The sequence below is a fragment of the Phacochoerus africanus genome, chromosome 6 (assembly GCF_016906955.1).
Source record: "Phacochoerus africanus isolate WHEZ1 chromosome 6, ROS_Pafr_v1, whole genome shotgun sequence".
NCBI lineage: Eukaryota > Metazoa > Chordata > Mammalia > Artiodactyla > Suidae > Phacochoerus > Phacochoerus africanus.
In genome coordinates this window covers 67,747,902-67,771,756 of record NC_062549.1, presented here as the reverse complement: position 1 = coordinate 67,771,756, position 23,855 = coordinate 67,747,902, and the positions used below count along the sequence as shown (strand labels likewise).

The following is a 23,855-nucleotide window of genomic DNA, read 5'->3' as shown; positions in this document are numbered from 1 at the left end:
TGCTAATAGACATTTATGACCCACTTGAGTAATATTCTCCTCCAAAGCAAGTCTCTAAGTCACAGTGCTCATGAGATGCTAACTGAATGCGTAATATTGTTAATAGATGTCATATGAGTTGAACTGAAATTAACTTTACTACCTAGGATAGAAAAAGTCCACGATTACCACAATGTGTTGCTATCCACTAGGTCATATTACCCTTTCCACATTTCTTTACCAAAAAACACATTCCTACATTCTTCCCTTAACACATACACCCCTGAACCCCGACAGCCCTATCTCAAAAAGATTACTTTCGGCTGCAGTTGCCTGATCAGCTTCAGTCTGTTCATTTTCTGCACTGGAAATATCGGATCCATTTTCAGGCTCTGTATCATCCTGAAGGCTTTTATCCACCTCATTTATATGGGAATCAAGGTCTCCTTCATGTTCTTGGGATACAGGATCAAGAGTCTGAGGTGGCAAATATCTAAGCTGAGGTGATTCAGGCTCATGATGGCTTACTGGAGACTGCAACAGATGATGGTGCTGTCGATGCCTTTCTTTCTCCATTTGTTTGGCTTCCTGCAACTGGAAAGAAAGAAAATAATTTCCACTATTAGCAAAGTAAGTTGTTTAAAATTTGGAGGGGTAATGTTACGCTCAGCTCTAATGTAGAATAATAACTGGTTTGTTGCCAACAGCAGATTTACCTAAAAACAGTAACAATCAAGATCACAGGGTTTTTGGGTTTTTTTTAGCACTTTATTGCTTTTAGACACGTCTCTTTTGGTCCTCATGACCTAATAAGAATCATTCTCACAGAATTAATTTCCACAAAGATAAATACTTTATAGTATCAAATATGAGCATTTCATATCCTAGTAATATTCCAGATTGTATGGAAATACCAGAATTATATGAATTTATAAAACAAATTTGAGGAGTTGACATCATGGCTCAGTGGAAATGAAAATGACTAGTATCTGTAAGCATGTAGGTTTGATCCCTTGCCCGGCTCCGTGGGTTATGGATCTGGCACTGCCATGAGCTGTAGGTGTAGGTCACAGATGTGGCTAAGATCTGGCGTTACTGTGCCTGTGGCCAGCAGCTATAGCTATAATTTGACCCTTGGCCTGGGAACCTCCATATGCCCCAGGTGCATCCCTAAAAAGCAAAATAAATAAATAAATAAATAAATAAATAAATAAATTTCAATTAAAAGATTTTAATGACCTGTAACTTGCAATCTAATCTCACCTTCAGTCTGATTTCACCTAATCTGTACCATTATTTAGTAGGGAAAGCATATGCCTTGGAATTATAGACAAGCATAGTGTTGAATTCTAGATTTTTCTACTTATTCCAAAGTTGCACGAACTCTAAAAATATATTTGAAAAAAAATTGTTTCAACATTTTCTAAACACTTTCATACTTTCTAGAATAGGGTTTTCCTAGTACTACTGACATTTGGCTCCTTTGTGTAAAATGTGTGGGGCGGGGGTGGGAATGTAGGTTGTCCAGTGTACTGCAGGGAGTTTAGCAACATCCCAATCCCTATCACTAATGGGCACAAACCCACTATAGCCATTAACAGCCTCTTTAACCCAGTCATGACAGTCTAAAGTGTCTCGAATGTGGCTGTGGGGGCAAAGCTACCTCCAGTTGAAAACCACTGTTCTAGAGAAAGAATCGGCATTTTCTCCTTTGAAATAATTTTATAACTGAACACTTGAACAGTGAATTTTATTTACAGAGGAGAAAAAAGGTTATGGTAGTATGTATATATATGAACTACACTTCTAGCTTAGAATATTTTAGCGAATGTGGAAAATGTCTGCCCCTCCTTTTTAATTCTTTCTCCCCTTTCCTACTTTTTTATAATTATCCACAGCACAGGACTAAATACACTTTATGACATAAAACATGTTTCCTTGTGTCATGTCATTAAAAAATGTAAATTAGTTTCATTCACTTCTTCAAAAAAAAAAAAAAAAAAAGCAGTAAAACTCTTATTTGTGGTTGCAAAATCATCCAGTGTCAACACCTAGAAGAGATTGAGTAGACTACACAGTACATCCCTACGTACCATGCATCTATAAAAAAGAATAAGGAAGGAGTTCCTGTCGTGGCTCAGTAGTTAAAGAACCAGACTAGCATCCATGAATACACAGGTTCGATCCCTGAACTTGATCAGTGGGTTAGGATCCGGTATTGCTGTAAGCTGTGCTGTAGGTCGAAGATGAGGCTTGGATCCCGAATTGCTGTGGCTGTGGCATAGGCCAGTGGCTACAGCTCCGATTCAACCCCTAGTCTGGGGACCTCCATATGCCACAGGTGCAGTCCTAAAAAGACAAAAAAAAAAAAAAAAGAATGGGGAAGATCTCCAAAGACTGACATGGAATGCTTTCCAGGACACACTGCTAAGTGAAAAGAGCAAAGTACAAAAGAGCATCCACCATACGTGTGATAGCCAGATGGCCACCAATGATCGCTACCTCCTGATTTTCACTTCTTCGTACAGCCCCCCTCCCTACTGCGCCAGGGAGGTCTGGATGACCACATCTGATCATAAGGTAGACAATGCAGCTTCTGCCCTGTTTCTCTTTCTCTCATTCTCTAGCCCAATAAAGGCTTTAAATGACTGCAGTTGATATTATGATTCTTGAAGTCAACTGAAACCTTATGAGTTTCACAAACACCAAGCTAAGCCACTCTTGGACTCTGGACCCTCAGAAACTCTGAGAGATAAGCAGCTAAACTGTGAGTTTATTTAAGCAGCTAATGTTTGGGGTAATTTGTTATGCTGTGATAGATAACTAATACAGTATGCTAACTTTCATGCAAGAAAAATGATACAAGAAACCATAACCATACATATATTTGCTCATTTGTGCTAAAGAAATGCAGAAGGATAAACCAGAAACAATTCAGATTAGCTACATCCAAGGTATGGAAAGAAGGGAGGAAGAGGAGTGGAGTGAAGGGAATGAGGAGTACACCTTCTGTATAGTTCTAACTCTAAATTCAGAGTAGAGTTTAACATACTCAAAGATAAGTAAGCAATTAAACCTGAAAGTAAGAGCTACTAAAGTGGAAAACAGGCAGTAATAAATGAACTTAATTATATTATAAAATAATATTATCATCATTCAAGAGTATGGAGAAGAAAAGAACTAATCTAAGTAACTGGAAAACAGTATTTTGAATGGATACTATAAGGCTAATGACAAAAAAATCCCACTAAATATAAATAATAGAATTTGCTTAGTAAATTTTCTTCTCACAGTGATGAGTTAGCAATTTTGAAACTACTACGTGTGTGTAATAGGACTGAACAATGTATCACAGAAAATGAAAGCCTTATATCTCACTGATTAGAGAGGGAAAATTTACAAATAAATAAAGGGATAGGGCCGAAATGAACCCTGTGGTACTGGACTGGAATCAGAACTATCAGTATGAACACAAGGTTTTTAATATATGTGTAGATGAACAGTCACAACAGGTGTGGGAGAGGTAGGAAAAGAGAAGGAGGGGTGAGTATATACATATACATTTCCTAGGTCCATCTGCTGAGAGGGCCTAGAAGCAGTAACAACCCAGTTGCAATGAACACACGTAGCACTCAGATTTTGGTTTCTAATAACCACTTTCCAACTGAAGGAGCCAGGGCTCCCTGTTTATGCGGCTACTACACCAGGGACGGAATAGAGAAAATTCAGAATGAGCCTGGAACATCATAAGATTCCAGAAAGTAAGGAGGTATTTAAAAAGGCTGAGGGCTTGTAAAAAAGATGGAAGGCCAAAACTGAAATAACTGGGGCAACAGAATAAATGGTGGAATTGGGTTATAAATCACAGAATAAAATAAATATCCATAAATACAGACTGATGTAAATAAAAAATTGAATAAACAGTAAAGGAGAATAATTCTGGTCAATAAATACAGAACAAGAGAGAAAAAGAATATCACTACTAGGGAAATACTGCACTACTAACTGCTGCCAACATGATCCACTGGTGGATACTCAAATTGGGGGCAGGGGAGTGTGAGAAAAAAAAAAACCAACACAGGATATTTGCACAGTCTTAAAGAATCTTTTCCAAGGTATTTATTAAATGTAAAAGAATAGGGAGTTCCCGTCATGGTGCAGTGGTTAACAAATCCGACTAGGAACCATGAGGTTGCGGGTTTCGTCCCTGACCTTGCTCAGTGGGTTAACGATCCGGCGTTGCTGTGAGCTGTGGTGTAGGTTGCAGACGCGGCTCGGATCCCACGTTGCTGTGGCTCTGGCGTAGGCCAGTGGCTACAGCTCTGATTCAACCCCTAGCCTGGGAACCTCCATATGCCGCGGGAGCGGCCCAAGAAATAGCAACAACAACAACAACAACAACAACAAAAGACAAAAAAAAAAGAAAAGAATAACTTTACAGGATTTCCCATCATGGCTCAGTGGTTAACAAATCTGACTAGGAACCATGAGGTTGCGGGGTCAATCCCTGCCCTTGCTCAGTGGGTTAAGGATCCAGCATTGCTGTGAGCTGTGGTGTAGGTCGAAGACAGGGCTCAGACCCCGTGTTGCTGTGGCTCTGGCATAGTCCAGCGGCTAGAGCTGCGATTTGACCCCTAGTCTGGGAATCTCCATATGCCGCAGGAGCAGCCCTAGAAAAAGGCAAGAAGACAAAAAACAAAGAATAACTTCACAGTAGAAGAATCTAGCAGGTACCATCATAACCAAATAATCAGAGTTAATACTATTAGTATTAATATACATCAAAAATGAATTCCTGATATGATGTATTGGGAAGGAAACATTGCTTCAGAGGTATTCTTGCAAAAAATGGACAACCTCATTTTAATCATGAGAAAACATCTGACAAATGAAACTGAAGGACCTTCAATGAAGTAACTGATCATCACTCTTTACAAATACGAGAAGACTAAGGCATACTAAATGCAATGTGGGATTCTGGATCAGATTTTGAAATAGAAAAAAGGATATTAGTGGGAAAATTAGTGAAATTCAAGTAAGGCCTATAGTTTATGGTATCATGCCAGTGTTAATTTCTGCTTCTGAACATTATAAAATGGTTGTTACATAAGATGTTGGCATTAAGGAAAGCAGAGTAAAGAGGACCTATTTTTGTGACTTTTCTGCAAGTTTAAAATCAGTTCAAAATAGTTAGAAGTTGATTCTTAATTATTAAGACCTAGATAATTTAAAAAAATTTCTCCAGCTGCTGATCTCTTACCTGCTTCCCAAATGTACTTCATAACTATAGAAATTTTATTTTTTAAAGCCTCAATGAATATACCAGAATAGACCAAATTAGATAAATTTATATCTACATTATACTCACCTAAGACTGAGAACAATAAAAACATCAATTCATAAACATTTCCATGAGGATGATGACAAATGATAACTTTTTAACTGTGAACAGCTAAAAAAGTATTTTATCCAAAGCCAAATGAGTCAGTAAACCTCAAAACAAAACAAAATAAAACAATACCAAGGATGTCCAGTACATAAAACTGTAAATAAAAGACATCTCTCCACGGGCACAGAAGATTTCACTATAATTTATGTAGAATTTTTTCTATGCTTGATGCCTGTGGTGTTTTATACAATCTCTCTCATTTGTAAATACTTACTGCTTGGTTTTCCATGCGTGCAAAGATAACATTTAGCATCTGAGTAAGAGTAGCTTTGGCTGTTGTCTGATTGATGAGATTTTTGCTTGCTAGGTAGATATTGTAACATGTTCTCACAGCTTGCAGTACAGTTCCTTCATGAATTTCTATATGTTGAGATGTTACTGCAGTAAGTAAAGCCTTTTTAAAAAAGGACAAAGTTAAAGAAATGTTTTGCATCCAGAGTTTCTACAAAAAAATATACGATTACTTTTATATCAGAATTAAAACTTTAAGACACCATTACCACTTTAAGATAATGTATACAGAATTTCTACCTGCCTTAAATATGTCATCAACTGTTAAAATACTTTATATTTTTCCCATTCTGGTAGTAGTTTCCATATAGTCCTCCCAAACCCAAAACACTAGAAAACCATTCAACTGATTTATTTCAATCCAAGTTCCATTTTTAATAGAAATATTACTTAGTGCATTAAAATGCACAGCAATAAAACTATCACAGTAGAGCAAAGATTTGTTTCAGATGATGTTATCTGTTGAACTTGATGTCAACTTTGGAGGATACATATTTTGTCCTATTCAAATTTTCCTGAGATCCTACTTTCAGACTGAGTTCAGTGTGCTATTGTTGTTACTGAAGATGTTTACAGATGTTTTAAAATAATCCTAAGGCAAAACCTCCAACAGCGTGAACAGCTTTAATTTATGTGAACTGTAACCACTTCTCAAAAGCAAAGACTGATACCTTCTATCCTTCTATGTAGTACAATGCTATGCACAGTCAGCATTGAGCACATGCTAAACAAGTGACAATTGACATGAAACTGAAAATAATGGGCCAAACCGGATAATTTTTTTAGAATAAAGGTATTTTATGATGCATAAAGTCAATGCAGCTCTGAAACTAAAAGACTCAAAAAGGATGACAGCCATACATAAAGGAACACTTTACACATGTAAACAATTTCAGAAGTACTAAGAATCCAAGAAAATTTTACTGGTAAATAAACATATCACCACTATTAGCAGAAACATTAAAAATTCAATATTTAGGAGTTTCTGCTGTAGTGCAGTGGGTTAAGAAGCTGACTGCAGCAGTATGGGTTGCTGTGGAGGCACGGATTCAATCCCCAGCCCAGTGCAGTGAATTAAAGTTATCTTGTGTTGCTGCAACTGTGGCTCAGATTCAAACTCTGGCCCAGGAACTTCTATACGCTGTGGGTGCAACCTTAAAAAAAAAAAAATTTCAATTTTTATAGCAGACTGAAAACACAAATGAGTGATTTTTCTTTAAAGTGAAACCAAGCAGGGTCCTACAGGGCTCCTGGGCACAAAAGCCTTTCTGTATCCCCCATTTCTTGTTCTTAGGAAATGGGCCTCATTCAGCCTCCATGGCCTTCCCTGAGTTCCAAGGGGCAGGTTCAGACAGTTGCTGATGAGGGAAGGGAGGGGATACAGAGACAGGGAGGAAGAGTCAAGCAACAATAGTATAGCCTTGGGGCGGGATCCTGGTTTCCTCTCAAGGGATACACATAATGACATAGGCATCTCATACACCTAAGAAAAGAGTTACATGCCTTATGCTTCTCTTAGAAATGAATGCTTTAAAATTGAAAAGCTTATACTCCTTCCTTGTCCTTCTCCTTGGCTTAATTGCACCCTAAACACAATCACCCCTAAGATAAAGATTAGGAACCCTGAGCACAATTGCCTGTGAATGAAAGGTTATTAGCACATGATGGGGTTTTTCTGTTTTTGTTTTTTAATTTTTTGTCTTTTTGCCTTTTCTAGAGCTGCTTCCGCGGCATATGGAGGTTCCCAGGCTAGGGGTCTAATCGGAGCTGTAGCCACTGGCCTACACCAGAGCCACAGCAACTCGGGATCCGAGCCGTGTCTGCGACCTACACCACAGCTCATGGCAGCACCGAATCCTTAACCCACTGAGCAAGGGCAGGAATCGAACACCCAACCTCATGGTTCCTAGTCTGATTCGTTTACCTCTGCGCCACGATGGGGACTCCTAGCACATGATGTTTTTCAGGAACTTTCCTAGTTTGTTCTAATCTCTGATCAATATGCCCCTTTCACAAGTACTGTTATTCTAGGCAATAACCCAGCAGACCACCAGCATTATCATGCCGAAGTCTCCTCACTCCAGCTTTGATGATTAAGATTCCCCCAAAGAAAGAGAAGAATGCATGTTTGTCCCAATCCTGATTCCTACCTGAAAACCTGTTTTTCTCCTTTTTACTATAAAACTCCCCTTAATTTTTTCCAATGGGGGGCACAGTCATTAGAGTGTTAGCCTGCTTTGACCCCTCCCTTTGCCTGGCAAAGCAATAAAGCTTTCTTCTTCTCCTTTACCCCAAACCCTGTCTCTGCATTTTAATTCGGCACCAGCAGACAGAGGCTGAATTTCAGCAACAAAAGGAGTTTTATGATCCAGGTATATCATAGCACAGACCTAGCACAGGGTTTAGCTGAGCAGGTTCAGCAGACTGACAAGTCCAAGGGAATCAGAAAAGATGGTGCCCAAGTAATTCACATGGTAAAGCGGATTACAATGGATCTGACAGTAGAAGAAGAAACTAGAAGGGTCACAGAATCTTTACACAGGATGCTAAAGCTCAAAAGACAGAAGCATGCCAGAAACTGAAAAGCTCTGGAAGACTCTGGGGGCCCTAACTGGGACCTTCAAAATAAGTGATTTGGAAGTAAGAGTCTTCTCCCAGTGAGCTCGTGGCATTCAACAATAAAATCCCCTGACTGACGTCTAAAAAGCACCCATATTTTCTCTATTATAGCTGGAAAACATATTAAATGACCTTTTCAAATATTTTCCAAGGTAAAGGCTTTTGATTAAAAAAAAATACAGATTATGAATTACAAAGTCACCTTATATAATTAATTACCTTTATTATTTGTAACTGAACTCCTTCATCTGTTTGAGGACCCTGGAAACAGCCACAAATTGTTTCAATAATTCTATCAATTAATTTTTTGCCTGGTGTTGTACTATCTGGGGCATTGCCAGTCAAGTGCCCATAAGCAATGAGTTTCTGAAATGGAGAAAGAAAATAAAGATCCTAATTAAGCTAACACACATATATATACACTAATTAAATATACATTAAAATTACAATACACAATTGAATATATGTTAAGCTTTTTATATAAAGATATATATCAAAGCCAAAGCTATACCAACTTTTGGTGACGAAAGCTTTATTAAGCTATAATATGCGAGATTATTTATACCTATAATAATCACAAAAACAGAAAAAATAACCACAGTAAAACCATCAGGCAATACTTTGAGAAAGGCAGGCCTTAGAACTTGTCTCTGATGAGTCAGAATAGCTTACTGCTTTCTACCCAAATATTACTGATACTGCTTTTGTGAAAGCTCTCTTAACACATTCAAATGACCCAAAAGCTCTTTCTAAATTAGATCTATGAAAATGCAGAAAACCCAATTTCCACACATTGGCTGCAATAAATCATAGGTTTGTTCATTCATCATTACCATTATAACCCTGGAAGGAAGGCCTTGGATATTATAATTTTATTTTTGAGGCAAGATAAGGTCACAAATCAAATGAACTTATCCTTAACTTACCTTGAAAACAAGTCATATTGATATGATCTTTTCCACTGAATTGTTAGATACAAAGGTATATCCCCAAACAGGAAAAATACCTAAGAAGATAAAGACCCCTCTACCTGGAGGTTTGTCTTACAAATATGTAAAAGGATCTGTGTGTGTGTATAAGCAAAAGAGAAAGAAAGATTTAAGAAATTTTTCTGAAATAAATGAAGGTCAGGACTAAAATCCCAAAGTAAATATAAATACTAAAATGTTAATATTAACACTGCTTTACATAAAATAGCAAATACTAGTAAAACCACTACAAATAATGATGTATGTAAAATTAGCAATAGGTTAAAATGCTTTCATTACTGATAACCTTAGTAAAGATTTGTGTAATCACTAAGCTAAAGATTTTTGCTAACCTTAAACTAAAAGTATCTTTTTGCAACTATTACTGTTTCTTATTTCTCTCTAATATAAGCAACCATTTGGTTTCTTACCACAAAAAGAATAATCAAAGCTTTCATGGAAAATGTCTGAATCATCAATTTTGAGTAATGTTTAGAAACACATTCAAGGAGTTCCCGCTTCGGTTCAGCAGTAATGAACACAATTAGTATCCATGAGGACTCGGGTTCAATCCCTGAGCTTCCTCAGTGAGTTAAGAATCCAGTGTTGCCATGAGCTGTGGTGTAGGTTATGGACAAGGCTTGGATCTGGTGTTGCTGTGGCTGTGGCATAGGCCAGCAGCTACAGCTTCAATATGACCCCTAGACTGGGAACTTCGATATGCTGCAGCTGCAGCCCTAAAAAGACCAAAAATTTAAAAAAAAGAAAGAAAAGAAAAAACACATGCAAATTAGATGGTTTTTAGATAGTGCCAAGTTATACAGACCTGTAAACAATCTAGAGATGTACTAACTATGCGGGGACACCTGGACTGGCAAGCCAATTCAAAGGGGAGGAAGTACTTGTCTGCTTCAATAAAATTTGTCTTTGATTTCACTGGTGGAAGGGTGCTTGATCCAGCTTTTGCCTCTCCATGAGGAGGACTAAAGGAAAAGAGAAGAGTCTGATTAGAAAATCACATTCATCATGCTGATGATACACTCACAGAAAACAAAGAATTTCAGTTCTAAAAGGCACTTTGCTAAATCGGTCTTTATTTCCCCATATTTCATGAGGAAACCAAAGCCCAGAAGAGTTAAGTGATTCACTATAGGTCATAAGTTGGTAGCCACGTTGTAACTAAATGCAAGAAAATAAATATTAATTAATTAAAGTAATTATTTAGGTTAAGTAATTAGTGGTCATTCTAAATATGAATCAAAGTCTTTAAGAAAAGACTTTAAAGCATATCTTATTGTATTTTAGGAAATACCTTTAACTTACGAGATTTTTGTATTTATAAACATGCATACCATATTTCTCAAAAATCATTTTTAAACTGATTTTATTATAAAAATCACATGCAGAAAATCTGCCACACTGAAACATAATGATTGTATAATTATTACTATGGCCAAGATGGACAAATTTACAAATTATTTTTACTGAGAAAGAAAAAAACCCCTACAAACCTCTGCTTTTCAGTTTCCGCTTTTATTTCCTCTGGGGGGAAAAAAGAAGCATACATCAGAAAACTTGACAACAGAAAGATCATTAAGTAACTTATGTTTTAAATTAATCTGTAATTTCTATAAGAAGTTGGGAAGAATACAAATTAAAAGAAAACTGGGTACTAAAATTCTGCTGTAGCCAAAATGTATTAATTTACACAAACAACATAATTTTAAAAAACTATACAAAGAATATACATTGACAACCATAAAAATAGTATTAGAGATCATAAGTTCTCAAAGCATTTCCTTTTCTCAAGTAGAAACGAATCTAGCTAGTATCCATGAGGACGCAGGTTCCATCCCTGGTCTCACTCAGTGGGTTTAACGATCCAGGGTTGCCATGAGCTGTGGTGTAGGTCACAGGTGTGGCTCAGATCCATCCTGTTTGCTGTGGCTGTGGCTGGCAGCTACAGCTCCAATTAGACCCCTAGCCTGGGAACCTCCATATGCTGCAGGTTCAGCCCTTTAAAAAAAAAAAAAAATATATATATATATATATATATGCTATATTCAAATGACAAAATATAAAGTACATGTTGGGTGAAAGAAAGAAAACTCAATATACCTGCCTTGGGGTTATCTCAAGGCGATGATCAGACCAGGGCTGTAACTTCTTGATCATGTATATATGTGTCAATATTTAACCGATTTTTCTACTTATGACTACACAAGGCACTGTCAAATACACATGTGCAATTTAGTGGGGCATTTTCCCTTTTGCTGTTTATATCTATAAGTGATGAGGTAAGTTAGATAAATCCTACCTATCATGGAAGAACCTTAAATTTAATGACATACTGGGAAATCTGGTTAATTGATTAAGCCAGTTAGAAACTTGTAAGAAAAGTATTGAAATATAACATTAATAATTACTATTACTGCAGCCAACAGTTGTTAGGAACTTACTATGTGCCAAGCACTGTTACATTTTACATTTACTAACATGTTTAGGCCTTATAACAACCCTATGAAATTTGTACTGTCATATTTCCACTTTAAAATCGAGGCACAGAGAGGATGAGTAATTTGCTCAAGGGCTGCATGGCATGGGTGTGTGGCTAATCTAGTTTCAAAACTAGGTAATGTAACTCCAGATCCTTGTTTTTAACCACTCTACTACATAGGTCTATCTATGAATATCAAGCAAAATGTGTTAAATTTAGGTTATTAGAAATAACTTCTAGCCTATAAATTATTAAAAACTGTCATGTATTAAGCATCTCCCACATAATAGCAATTATAGCAATCCCTTTATAAAGTGGCTTTGTCAAATCACTCTGTCCCTGCACAATTTATTCATTACCTACTCTGTGCTAAGTACTGATGCTCAGTATTTCCATCTAATTCTCTGTGGACCAAAGCTCTTTCCATTTGCCAGCCGTAGGAGTAGAAGGGAGACAATGTGAAAATATTATCTGGGGTTATTTAAAATACTACTTAATAAAAGTTCACAATGTCTGATATTTAAGATCTGCACATGGCTACTAAGACTGCACAGTTCACCAATACATGCAATAAAAACAATTTAAATCCCTTTATAAAATACAGTACAGGGGGTAAATGATATACTAATTGCCCCAAATCTTCATAAAATTTTTAAAACAGTATTTAATATTATCATTATTATTTAAGATGCTGAGGTTTTACTAAAAATCAGGTAAGGTAGAAAAAACATGTGAGGTAGGAAAAGGAGGGAGGTGATGGTTTTTGTATAAAGTGAAATTCCATTTGGAAAATATGAAATGGTATTCTGGGTATTAAGTAAATAATACATTAGTTAGGAGTGCCAGAGGTAGTATAACATTTTAAAGAGCACTGTGTTTTGATACCATCTTCCAATAAGATAACCTGTCACCAAATAAGTGTGTGACCTTAGGAAACAACATTTAACTCTAGCACTTAGGTAACTGCAAAGGTACTTATATTCTAAAACTTATGGTAAGTGGCTTTTCCTCTTGGCCCACAAAGCTCTTTACAGAAGTAGTTTACTGATCTTTGCTCTAAAACCAAGTATCAAAAGGATCCTATAAACTCTATGAACTACTTTATTCTATGATTCCTTTTTTTTCGGCACACAGAAGTTCCCAGGCCAGGGATCAAAGCCACGCCACAGCAGGAACCTAAGCCACTGTTGTGACTATGCTGGATCCTTAACCCTCTGAGCCACCAGGGAACTCCCAAATGCTTCCATTTGTTTATTTATTTATTTATTTATTTAGCTGCCCAGGGCATTTGGAGTTCTCAAGCCAGGGATCAGATCGGCGCAATAGTTGCAACCCAAGCCACAGCTGAAGCAACGCCCACTGTGCTGGGCCAGGGATCAAACCTCACTCCCAAGATGCCACTGATCCCATTGTACCACAGCAGGAACTCCCATTATTTTTTAAATGATCATACTTAAACAGTCTAGTAAAACATACCTAAGCTACACTGAATGTAATAATTCTCTGCTAATTCAGATAGTACATTTATTCCTATCTTTCTATCTCCTTACTGTAAATTATACAAGGCAAGCCCTGTTCAAACCAGTAAACACTTTAATTCTCAATGATTTTAATATTTTAGAATTACTTTGCACTAAATATGAGTTTTATTATTTTTTCATTTTCCTATACATTTGTAACCCACAGTTAATTTTTTAAATGTTTTGACAAAATCTTTCAAAGGTCACAGATCACAGTTTTACCCACTGATTATTAACATAGCTTATATGTTTTCAGCTTGCAGGGTTATCTTTATGGGCCTGCAAAATGCTTATACTTTTACAATCTTCTGAAGACTGCTTGTATTCCTCTTAATACACCTCCTTTCAAAGCCATTCAAGGCCACTTAAACTGAAAGACACTATCACTAAAAAGTAATCAAGATTAAAAGAACAAGTGGCAATAAGGGAGAGGTGGACAGAGTAAGTAGAAAAATACTGAAAGTAACAACATCATAAACTACAAGCTGAAAAAATTTAAATATGCAATACTACCTTATATTTGTGCAGCAAAGAGTTTAAAACACTTTTTTATACATTACCTAATTTTATCCTCAATTCCTCACTTTATGGATGAGAAAACCATAAATCAGATTAGTTAAATAATGGCTTAAAAGCCAGCCAGCTGGTCAGTAGTGATCCAGAAACTAGTTTATCTAGTTTTAAAGTAGTGTATTTCACACTACACACTGCTCTATTTAAGCAACCTTTGTTTTTGCTTTTTAGGGCTGCTCGTGAGGCATATGGAAGTTCCTGGGCTACAGGTTGAAATGGAGCTGCAGCTCCTGGCCTAGGCCGCAGCCACAGTAACACCAGATCCAATCCTCATCTGCAACATACAACAAAAGCTCATAGCAATGCCAGATCCTTAACTCACTGAACAAGCGAGGGATTAAAGCCGCACCCTCTTGGATACTAGTTGGGTTCATTACCATTGAGCCACAACAGGAACTCCTTAAGCAACCTTCTATTAACTGATGCACATGAACTGAAAAATTCATTCTCTATTTATAAGGGTAAATTTATTTTAAAGGAGTGATTCTCAAAATGTGGTCCCAGGACCAGCAGTATCGGCATCACCAGGCCCTCCACCCAACTTTTTGCATCAGAAACTATGAATGTAGAGTACTACAATCTGTGTTAACAAAGCTTCCAGAGGATTCTAACATGAAAACAAGTTTAAGAATCACTACTAAAATGGTTAAAAAAAATGAGTGCAAGACAGTTTGGTTTCATCACTGTGTCCACATCCATTTATTGTCCCTGTAAGACTTCTTAGACTAGTGTTAGAGCCTATGCTAAAAACAATTTTTTTTTCAGTTTTCTTAACTTATAATAAATGTTCAGTAACACGAACAGTATTTGAGGAAACTGCCTCTCTAGTTTAATGAATTAGCAGTTCTCCTTCAACAGTAGAATCAAGAAGTACAGTTTAATGAATTAGCAGTTCTTCTTCAACAGTAGAGTCAAGAAGTACAAGAAGTTCAAGGGTTAGTTGACTCTTGAACAAGGCAAAAGTTAAATTATAATCAACCGTCCATTTCTGCTATTCCTCTGCATCCATGATTCAACCAACCATGGACTGTGTAGTACTGCAGTATTTACTGTTGAAAAGTATCTGTGTATATATACATGGACCCACACAGCTCAAACCTGTATTGTTCAAGGGTCAACTGTAAACCAATTAATCCCCAATTATTAAAGAAAAAACATGCAGAAGAAAAAATATTGAATTAACAAATTAAGAAGAAGCATACTCAAACTAAAAACTACTTGGTGCTTAACTGTGAAATATTTTCCTATTAAAGTCAGAATCATGACAAGGATGACCACCAACAGTAAAATGTTTTTTGTTTTTTGGGCCACACCTGAAACACATGGAAGTTCCCAGACCAGGGGTTGAATCAGAGCTGCAGCTGCCAGCTTACACCACAGCCACAGCAATCAATTCAGGATCCAGGCACAGCTGTGACCTATGCCAAAGCTCACAGCAATGCAGGATTCCTAACCCACTGAGTGAGGCCAGGGATCGAACCCACATCCTCATGGATCCTAGTCAGGTTCGTTTCTGCTAAGCCACAATGGAACTCCAACAAAACATTTCTGACATTGCTCTGGAAAACACCAGACAATGCAAAACAGACAATATTGTATGTGATAAGAAAAGTCATCACCCTTGAGCTAAAATAAAAGTCAGAAGCTAGATTTGTTTGTTTAGTGATATTTAGGGTTTTTTACTATGTAGTCATAGCTCTTCGAACAAACTTCATAAAAATCATTTCAGAAATTATTTTCTCTCTAGCCATTAACTCCCTCATCCCTTCAGAACTATTTTTATACAGTTATTTTAAAACCTAAGAAACCAACTACTGTATTATATAGAAGGAAAGATTGAAATTGGAGGAAAGAGGTCATCATAAATTAGCATATAAAGTATAGATTTTAAAGTGATTTGAAAGAAACACAAGTTTTATTCCTTTCAGGTACATTAAATTACTGGAAGCAAGTACATTAAATCACTGAAACAGATGATAAGGCACAGGACTTGTTTAATGAACAAGAAAAAGAAAGAGTGATTTGGAGTTCCCGTCGTGGCGCAGTGGTTGACGAGTCCGACTAGAAACCATGAGGTTGCGGGTTCGGTCCCTGCCCTTGCCCAGTGGGTTGACGATCCGGCGTTGCCGTGAGCTGTTGTGTAGGTTGCAGACACGGCTCGGATCCCGCATTGCTGTGGCTCTGGCGTAGGCCGGTGGCTACAGCTCCGATTTGACCCCTAGCCTGGGAACCTCCATATGCTGCGGGAGCGGCCCAAGAAATAGCAACAACAACAACAAAATAAAAAATAATAATAATAATAATAATAATTAAAAAAAGAGTGATCTACTAAAAAATAACTGATTTTATGTGCTTTATATGCCTGATTTCCTTAATATATTAAATATTCCCTCATAATATTATTTTACTATCAACTTGCTTAGCAGCTTGCTTTTCCTTCATTGACAGGACACATATAAATTTCAAAATGGTATTTATACAGATTCAACAAATTCTATTACCTATAAACTATGAATGATTTCTATCTACCTCTCACGACATCATTTAGTCTTACAGCTTGCAGGACAACAGCATTTACTCAATGCAAACAAAATTGGTAATCTAAGGAAAGACTTAAAGGCAAATGAAGAGTTTTTGATAAACACATTAGAACATACACATTCAATGTGTGGTCTCCTTCGAAGCAGAAACTGTGGGACGCTATGCTTCAATTATCATCATACTGCCAGCGTTCAAAAATATTTGTGGAATGCACTGTTTGCAGGTCTTTCCTGCCTGCTTCCTTCTTTTAAATGAATAACCTCACAGAAGGAAAACTCTCTAGAAAGGGAATCGGATTCTAACCACCAATTAACCACAAGTGGCTTGGGGCCAAGTATGAAGAATGGTATGTGACTACAAAACAAGTCCTTAACTTGAGTACATCTGTGAACCATGCCAGTGTGTGTGTGTGCAAGCAGTGTTTTAGAAAAAGAGTACATAACTCTCATTAGATTCTTAAAGGAGCCTGTAACACAAACTATAAAGATGATATACGATCAACTGAAAGCAGCAATTTGGGTCAACTATATGAGAAAGCAATTTAAACAAAAACATTTAGGAAACTGCATAAATGTAAGGCATCATCTTGAAAAATAACATTTCTTTGGATGTATGTATTCTGCTAGGTTTACTTTTTCAAGGCCAATCTTATGATTTAAAAGAAACACATTTCATGAAATTAAGGATTAAATAAAAATACAGAAGTTAAACAGAATATTACAGTAATCTAAGAAAGAGATAACAGCTTGAACAAAAACTGTGACAAAAGGGATGAGTAAAAGTAAATTCCATGGTGATCTTGGTAGGAAAAACAATCATACAATCTAATTTATCGAGGAGGATGAGCAAGAAGAGATTTAGCCTGCCTAAATGAATAATAGAGTTACCATTAATTTAGACACAAAACACAGTTTTCTCACCGTGTGAAAGTAGGGGTGAAGGCTCAGAGGTGGAGAAGAGGTAATTTTTGGTCATGTTTTACTTAAAGCAATGGGGATGTTCAAGTGACAGTATTCAGCAGGCACTAAGACAGAAATTTGAAGACCAGGAGATAGTGCGAAAGACTTTATTTTCCAAAATAATCACTGTGGTAACCTCCCATCCCACAAGCCCTTCTGCAAGGTGACCTTGCCACACTCCACCCAGAGAGTCTAATTCACCTTTCCTTGAATATGGGCTGGCCTTAGACATTTATTTGTAACCAAAAGAATACAATGGAAGTGACTGTGAACAACTGTCAAGATTATTAGAAAGGGCCAAGCAGCTCCTGCCTGGTTCTCCTGGAATGTTGGGTCCCACTCTTGCAACCTAAAGATTCTGCTGTGAAACATAACTGGTTCAGTCAACAATCCCAGCTGAGCCCAGTTTCAAGGCACCACAGTACAGGCACCAGACATGTGAGTGAAGAAGCCCCTAGAGGATTCTAGTTCCTCATTCACATATCCCCCAGTCATTTGAGTCTTCCCAGCTGAGGCTCCAAGACATTTCCGAGCAGCAACAGGCCTCATCTGAATACGTGAGAGACACAGTCTGTGAGCATAATAAAATGGTCACTGAGATACACCACTAAGTCTTGGAGTGGTTTATTACACAGCAATAGGCAATTGGAACAAAAAGGGTTAAGGAGACTCAAAAAGACTGGGGTTTGAAATAACTCCTTGGAAACAGGAGAGACAGGTAGGTAACTGAGGGGTGCCAAAAAGCCTGCTGAGAATATGTAAGGTTCTAATGTGTTGCAGAGTATGTGGATAAGAAAACCAGATGGTTAACAGATAGTGCTTAATAAAATGCAGGCAGGACTTGTTCCCTAAACCAATCCCTTTGTAATAAGTATATCAGCCTCCTCAGAATCTGGAAGTCCTCTGCAAAATTAGTTTGCAAAATTTTAACTAAATCATATATAAGTATTGATATCAACTGAAGTACAAAGTAATTTAAAACAAAATACCAGTTTAAGTTTCTTTTTAGTGCCCAGAAAACAGTCAAAAAGATAATTTTTCAGAGTTCCTGTGTGGCTCAGCAGAAACCAATCTGACCAGTACCATGAGGATGCAGGTTCAATCCTTGGCCTCACTCAGTGGGTTAAGGATCTGGGGTTGCCATCAACGGTGGTGTAGGTCACAGACGTGGCTTGGATCTGGCATTGCTGTGGCTGTGGTGTAGGCCAGCAGCTATAGCTCTGATTCAACCCCTAGCCTGGGAATCTCCATATGCTGTGGGTGGGGCCCTAAAAAAAATAAATACAAAAAAATTCATCTAAAAAAAAAAGGTAACTTTTCATTATGCTTCTACCATCACTACTTCTACCACCCTTCCTATTTGACAGAAGCAAAAAGATGCAATGGGAACAAATAATCAACTGGAATCAACTAGGAGTTGCTTGGACAGTTAATAAGCACCAGTATGAATAACAGATGTTCACAGGTACTAAAATGATGACTGCAGAAGTGATCAAAGTACCTAAGTTCTGACAGTCTTAAAAACTTGCATAACAAGATATGCTTTGACACTAGGGTGAAAGGTTAAATGAATATTTGTAAATGCTAAGATTTTATTTATTGCCATGGTTTATAGTAAAAATTGTCACAGCTACTTATTTAATACTTAGTACTCTTTCATGCCGCTCAGAAAGTTTACTATGTATTTGTAACTATTTTGTCCTAAGCTAAATTTTACCTTATTTTATAAAAGGAAATCAGTACCATAAGCCAAACTATAGAAATTTTCCTCCAAGTAATTTTCCCCAAGAATATGTACTTTTAGTAGAATCCATTACTTCCAAAATTATTGGTAAACATAATACTGATTAATTTTTTATTAAACCAACCCCCTACCTCCATAAGCATGTATAAGACCCTGAGCAGTCCTTTAGACTACCAAATTTCCTGCTAAAGTTCAAACAAATATTTTCTTATCATAGCCTATTTTCTGAAAGGAAAAGAATAGATTTTCACTCAAAAGCCATTATTTCTGCCCTTTCCATCAAAAGCCAGCAGACCCCCCATTTGATAATATGGTTCCAGAGGATGTACCAAAAAGGAGTACAAGATTCTGACTTAACATTCTACTATAATTGTCCTCAACGGTATGAATATTGGTGGAATTTTCAGACTAAAGGTGAAAAGTGAAGTTTCTACCATAAAACAGCAAAAACCAACTAAGGAAAAGTGATTACATTCAAATGAAAATTAGATATATGAATCACAGTTAGCTTACAAATAAATCAAACTCAGAACTTCCAAATTTAACATTCAAAAATGAAAATACTAAATGGAAAATCCCAGAAATAAATAACCCTAAATTGGGTTCTGTTTTGTTTTGTTTTTTTTCAGGGCTGAATCTGCGGCATATGGAATTTCCCCAGGTCGAATCAGAGCTACAGCTGCTGGCCTACACCACAGCTCACGGCAATGCTGGATCCTTAATCCACTGATCAAGGCCAGGGATGGAACCCATGTACTCATGGATAATAGTCTAAGTTTTAAATTGTGTGACATTCTGAGCAGTGTGATGAAATTTTGTGCCATCCCACACCATTCTGCTGTGTCCTACCAGAACATCAATCATTCCTTCAGTGATCCTGTCCTTAGTCACTTAGTGACTTCTCAGGATGGACTGTCATAGATGGGCTTTGTTCAACTAACCCTCTTTTGACTTAACAATGGCTCCCAAGGGCAAGAGTAGTGATACTGGCAATTTGGATATGCCAAAGAGAAGCTATAGCTTCCCTTAAAGTGCTTCCTTTAAGTGAAAAGATGTAAGTTCTTGACTTAATAAGGCAAGAAAAAAAAAGAAACTGAATGCTGAGGTTGCTAAGATCTACAGTAAAAATGAACCTTCTACTCATGAAATTGTGAAGAAAGAAAAAGAAATCTGTGCTAATTTTGTTGTCACACATCAAACTGCAAAAGTTATGGCCACAATGTGTTAAGTGCTCAGTTAAGATGGAAAAGGCATTAAACTTGTACAAAAAGATATTTTGAAAGACTATTTATATAACCTTATTACCTTATATTGTTGTAACTTCTATTTTATTATTAGTTATTGTTGTTCATCTCTTATTGCATCTAATTTATAAATTATATCACAGGTATGTATGCATAAGTTAAAATACAGTATACAGAAGGTTCAGTACTACCCACTGTTTCAAGCATCCACTAGGGATCTTGGAACATACCCCCTGTGATATGGGGTACTCTGTCATTTAAGTTCTCTAATACATTTAAATAACTTTTCCATGATAAATACATAGAAATAAAAAGTTCTAGGAGTTTCTGTCATGGCTCAGGGTGAAACAAATCTGAGTAGTATCCATGAGGACTTAGGTTCAATCCCTGGCCTTACTCACTGGGTTAAGGATCTGGCGTTGCCATAAGCTGTGGTGTAGGTCACAGACATGGCTTGGATCTGGCGTTGCTGTGGCTGTGGCGCAGGCCAGCGGCTACAGATACAACACCTAGTCTGGGAACCTCCATATGCCACAGTTGTGGCCCTAAAAAGACAAAAAAAAAATCTAATGGATTGAAACTGTTTCTTGAAGTGTGGTACCTCAACAACAGTGAGATCTTTGAGAAATGTCTTCTAAGATAATGAAAATTGTTGATTAGCTCACCAAAATCACATGAAGAGAAAGGAGTCTAACAAACAACAAAAATAGCTTGTATTTGTGTAACATTTTGGAATTTTTTTTCCTTTTCTTTTCTTTTCTTTTTTTTTTGGTTTTTAAGGTCATACCTGCAGCATATGGAAGATTCCAGGCTAGGGTTCCAATTGGAGCTACAGCTGCCGGCCTACACCACAGCCATAGCAATGTGGGATCTGAGCCTTGTCTGCGACCTACACCACAGCTCACGGCAACACCAGATCCCTGACCCACTGAGCAAGGCCAGGGATGGAACCTGCATCCTCATGGATACTAGTCAGATTCATTTCTGCTGTGCCACAACAGGAACTCCAACATTTTAGAATTTATATGAAGTTTTACATACATATTCTTACATACATATTGTCAATTCTTAGAACAGCCAAGAATATTACCAACACGCCCATTTTACAGATTAAAAAACCTGCAGTGACTTACTCAAGATAACAAAAAGGAAATGCAATGATTTAGGTTTAAAAAAAAAAAAGCCTTAAATCAAATGGCTGAATTCCAATAGGTTATTAACTTAAAAGAATACTAATTTTAGAATGTTATCATAATTTTCCAATGTATACGTTAAGTTCTAACAAAACAAAAAAACCACTATGCTACGTATTAATTCAAAAACATAAAAAATCTTGTTTTGAAAACTAAAACTAGAAATGTGATTTGAATAAATATTTCAGGGCAAATACTTTCTTTCCATTTCACTTTACGTATAAAATATTTTAAATAAAATAAAAAATAAAAATCTCAACAGAATTCACATCAAGTACCTGCTTAATGACACTAAAGTAATAAATATCAGGAAGGAGTTCCCGTCGTGGCGCAGTGGTTAACGAATCCGACTAGGAACCATGAGGTTGCGGGTTCGGTCCCTGCCCTTGCTCAGTGGGTTAACAATCCAGCGTTGCCGTGAGCTGTGGTGTAGGTTGCAGACGCGGCTTGGATCCCGCGTTGCTGTGGCTCTGGCATAGGCCAGTGGCTGCAGCTCCCATTCGACCCCTAGCCTGGGAACCTCCAGGCCCAAGAAATAGCAACAACAACAACAACAACAACAGACAAAAAATAAATAAATAAATAAATAAATATCAGGAAGCCAAATTTAAAGAAAATTAAGTGAAAATAAGCATTTAGAGAAACTACAAATTATGAAAATGGTCTTTTACTGGGACTTAATATTGGGACAGAAAAGAATGCAGTGGCTGTTTACTATCAACAACTTGCAGCAGCTACAGTGAAAATCAACAAGAACAGAGTTATTGTTCTCAGTGTTAATGCCCCTACTGGTAAATAAACAATCAGACATTTCACAGATTCTAATCAACGTAAGCTATGCAGAAGCAGCAGCCATGGCACCATGGAAAGAATACTGCACTGTAAGTCAGAGCCTTGTGTTCTATTTCACAATTGGCTGCACAAGTGAAAATACAGTAGAAAGAAATACTTTTGGGGCCTCTGACTCCAAAAGACTGAGAGTCAAACCCCAGGTGCCACTGCATTACCTTTCTAAACCTCACTTTACTAACTTTTCAAACAGGCATGACAATATTTAGTTTTCTGTCTCATAAGACTATTGGGGCACCGCACCAAGGAGGTATAAACATGCTTTGTTTGGGGCTGGGTTTAATCTTTTTTTTTTTTTTTGAGAAGTTTTAAATATGAAAAAGTACAAACAACAATATGATAAATACCCACTAAGCAATCATCCAAGCTTGATTCTAGGACAGTATTTCATAACTGTATACAAGCATACTCCAGAGGTTTTTTTTTTTGCTGGCTCGGCTCTAGACCACTGCAATAAAAGTCACACTAATTTCTGGTTTCTCCAAGCATATAAAGGTTATGTTTATACTATACTGTAATCTAGTAAGTGTGCAATGGCATTAGGCCTTAAAAAAACAATGTTCACACCCTAATTAAAAAATACTGGAGTTCCCATCCTAGTGCAGTGGAAACGAATCCAATTAGTAACCATGAGGTTGTGAGTTAGATCCCTGGCCTCACTCAGTGGGTTAAGGATCCGGCATGGCCATGAGCTGTGGTGTAGTTCGCAGCATGACTCAGATCCTGTGGTGCCATGTAGCTACAGCTTTGATTCGACCCCTAGCCTGGGAACCTCCATATGCTGTGGGCACAGCCCTAAAAAGCAAAAAGCAAAAAAAAAAAAGCAAAAAACCTTTATTGCTAAAAAATGCTATCAATCATCCAAACCTTCACCTGGTGGAGGGTCATGCCTCAGTGATAATGGCTGCTGACTGATCAGGGTGGTGGTTGTTGAAAGGTGGAGTGGCCATGTCAATTTCTTAAAATAAGACAACAATGCAGTTTGCTGCAACAAATGACTCTTCCTTTCAGGAACAATTTCTCAGTAGCATGCAAGGATGTGTCATAGTACTTTACTCACAGTAGAACTTTGAAAATTGTCAACTCTCTCAAACCCACTCAGTGCTTTATCAACAACCTTAAGTTATATTCTAAATCCTTTGTTCTCATTCCAATAATCTTCATAGCATTACATCTATGGAGTAGGATTATCTATCCTACTTCATAGGAGTAGATTACATCTCAAGAAACTACTTTCTCTGCTTATACACAGGAAGCAGCTCCTCATCTGTTAAAGCTTTATCATGATATTGTAGCAATTCAGTCACATCTTCAGTCTCCACTATTTTTTTTTTTACACAAATCCTTCACTTAGTTTACCATTCACTGACTCCATTTTATTCCCTTTCACTACTTCCATTCTCTATTTGCGCCATAATGAACCATCTTT

General features: G+C 37.2%; 1 protein-coding gene across 2 annotated transcripts in view; it reads right to left on the bottom strand.

The window, feature by feature from the left end:
• The window catches only part of ARFGEF1 (ADP ribosylation factor guanine nucleotide exchange factor 1), a 147,060-nt gene that overhangs the window by 86,133 nt on the left and 37,072 nt on the right, over positions 1 to 23,855 (bottom strand). For both annotated transcript variants that reach the window (XM_047783799.1, XM_047783800.1), the window contains exons 2-6: positions 10,818 to 10,848; positions 10,133 to 10,289; positions 8,558 to 8,704; positions 5,643 to 5,822; positions 297 to 573 (exon numbers count right to left, since the gene is read on the bottom strand). In XM_047783799.1, the coding sequence (XP_047639755.1) occupies positions 297 to 573; positions 5,643 to 5,822; positions 8,558 to 8,704; positions 10,133 to 10,289; positions 10,818 to 10,848 (792 nt within the window). The remainder of the gene's footprint in view (positions 1 to 296; positions 574 to 5,642; positions 5,823 to 8,557; positions 8,705 to 10,132; positions 10,290 to 10,817; positions 10,849 to 23,855) is intronic.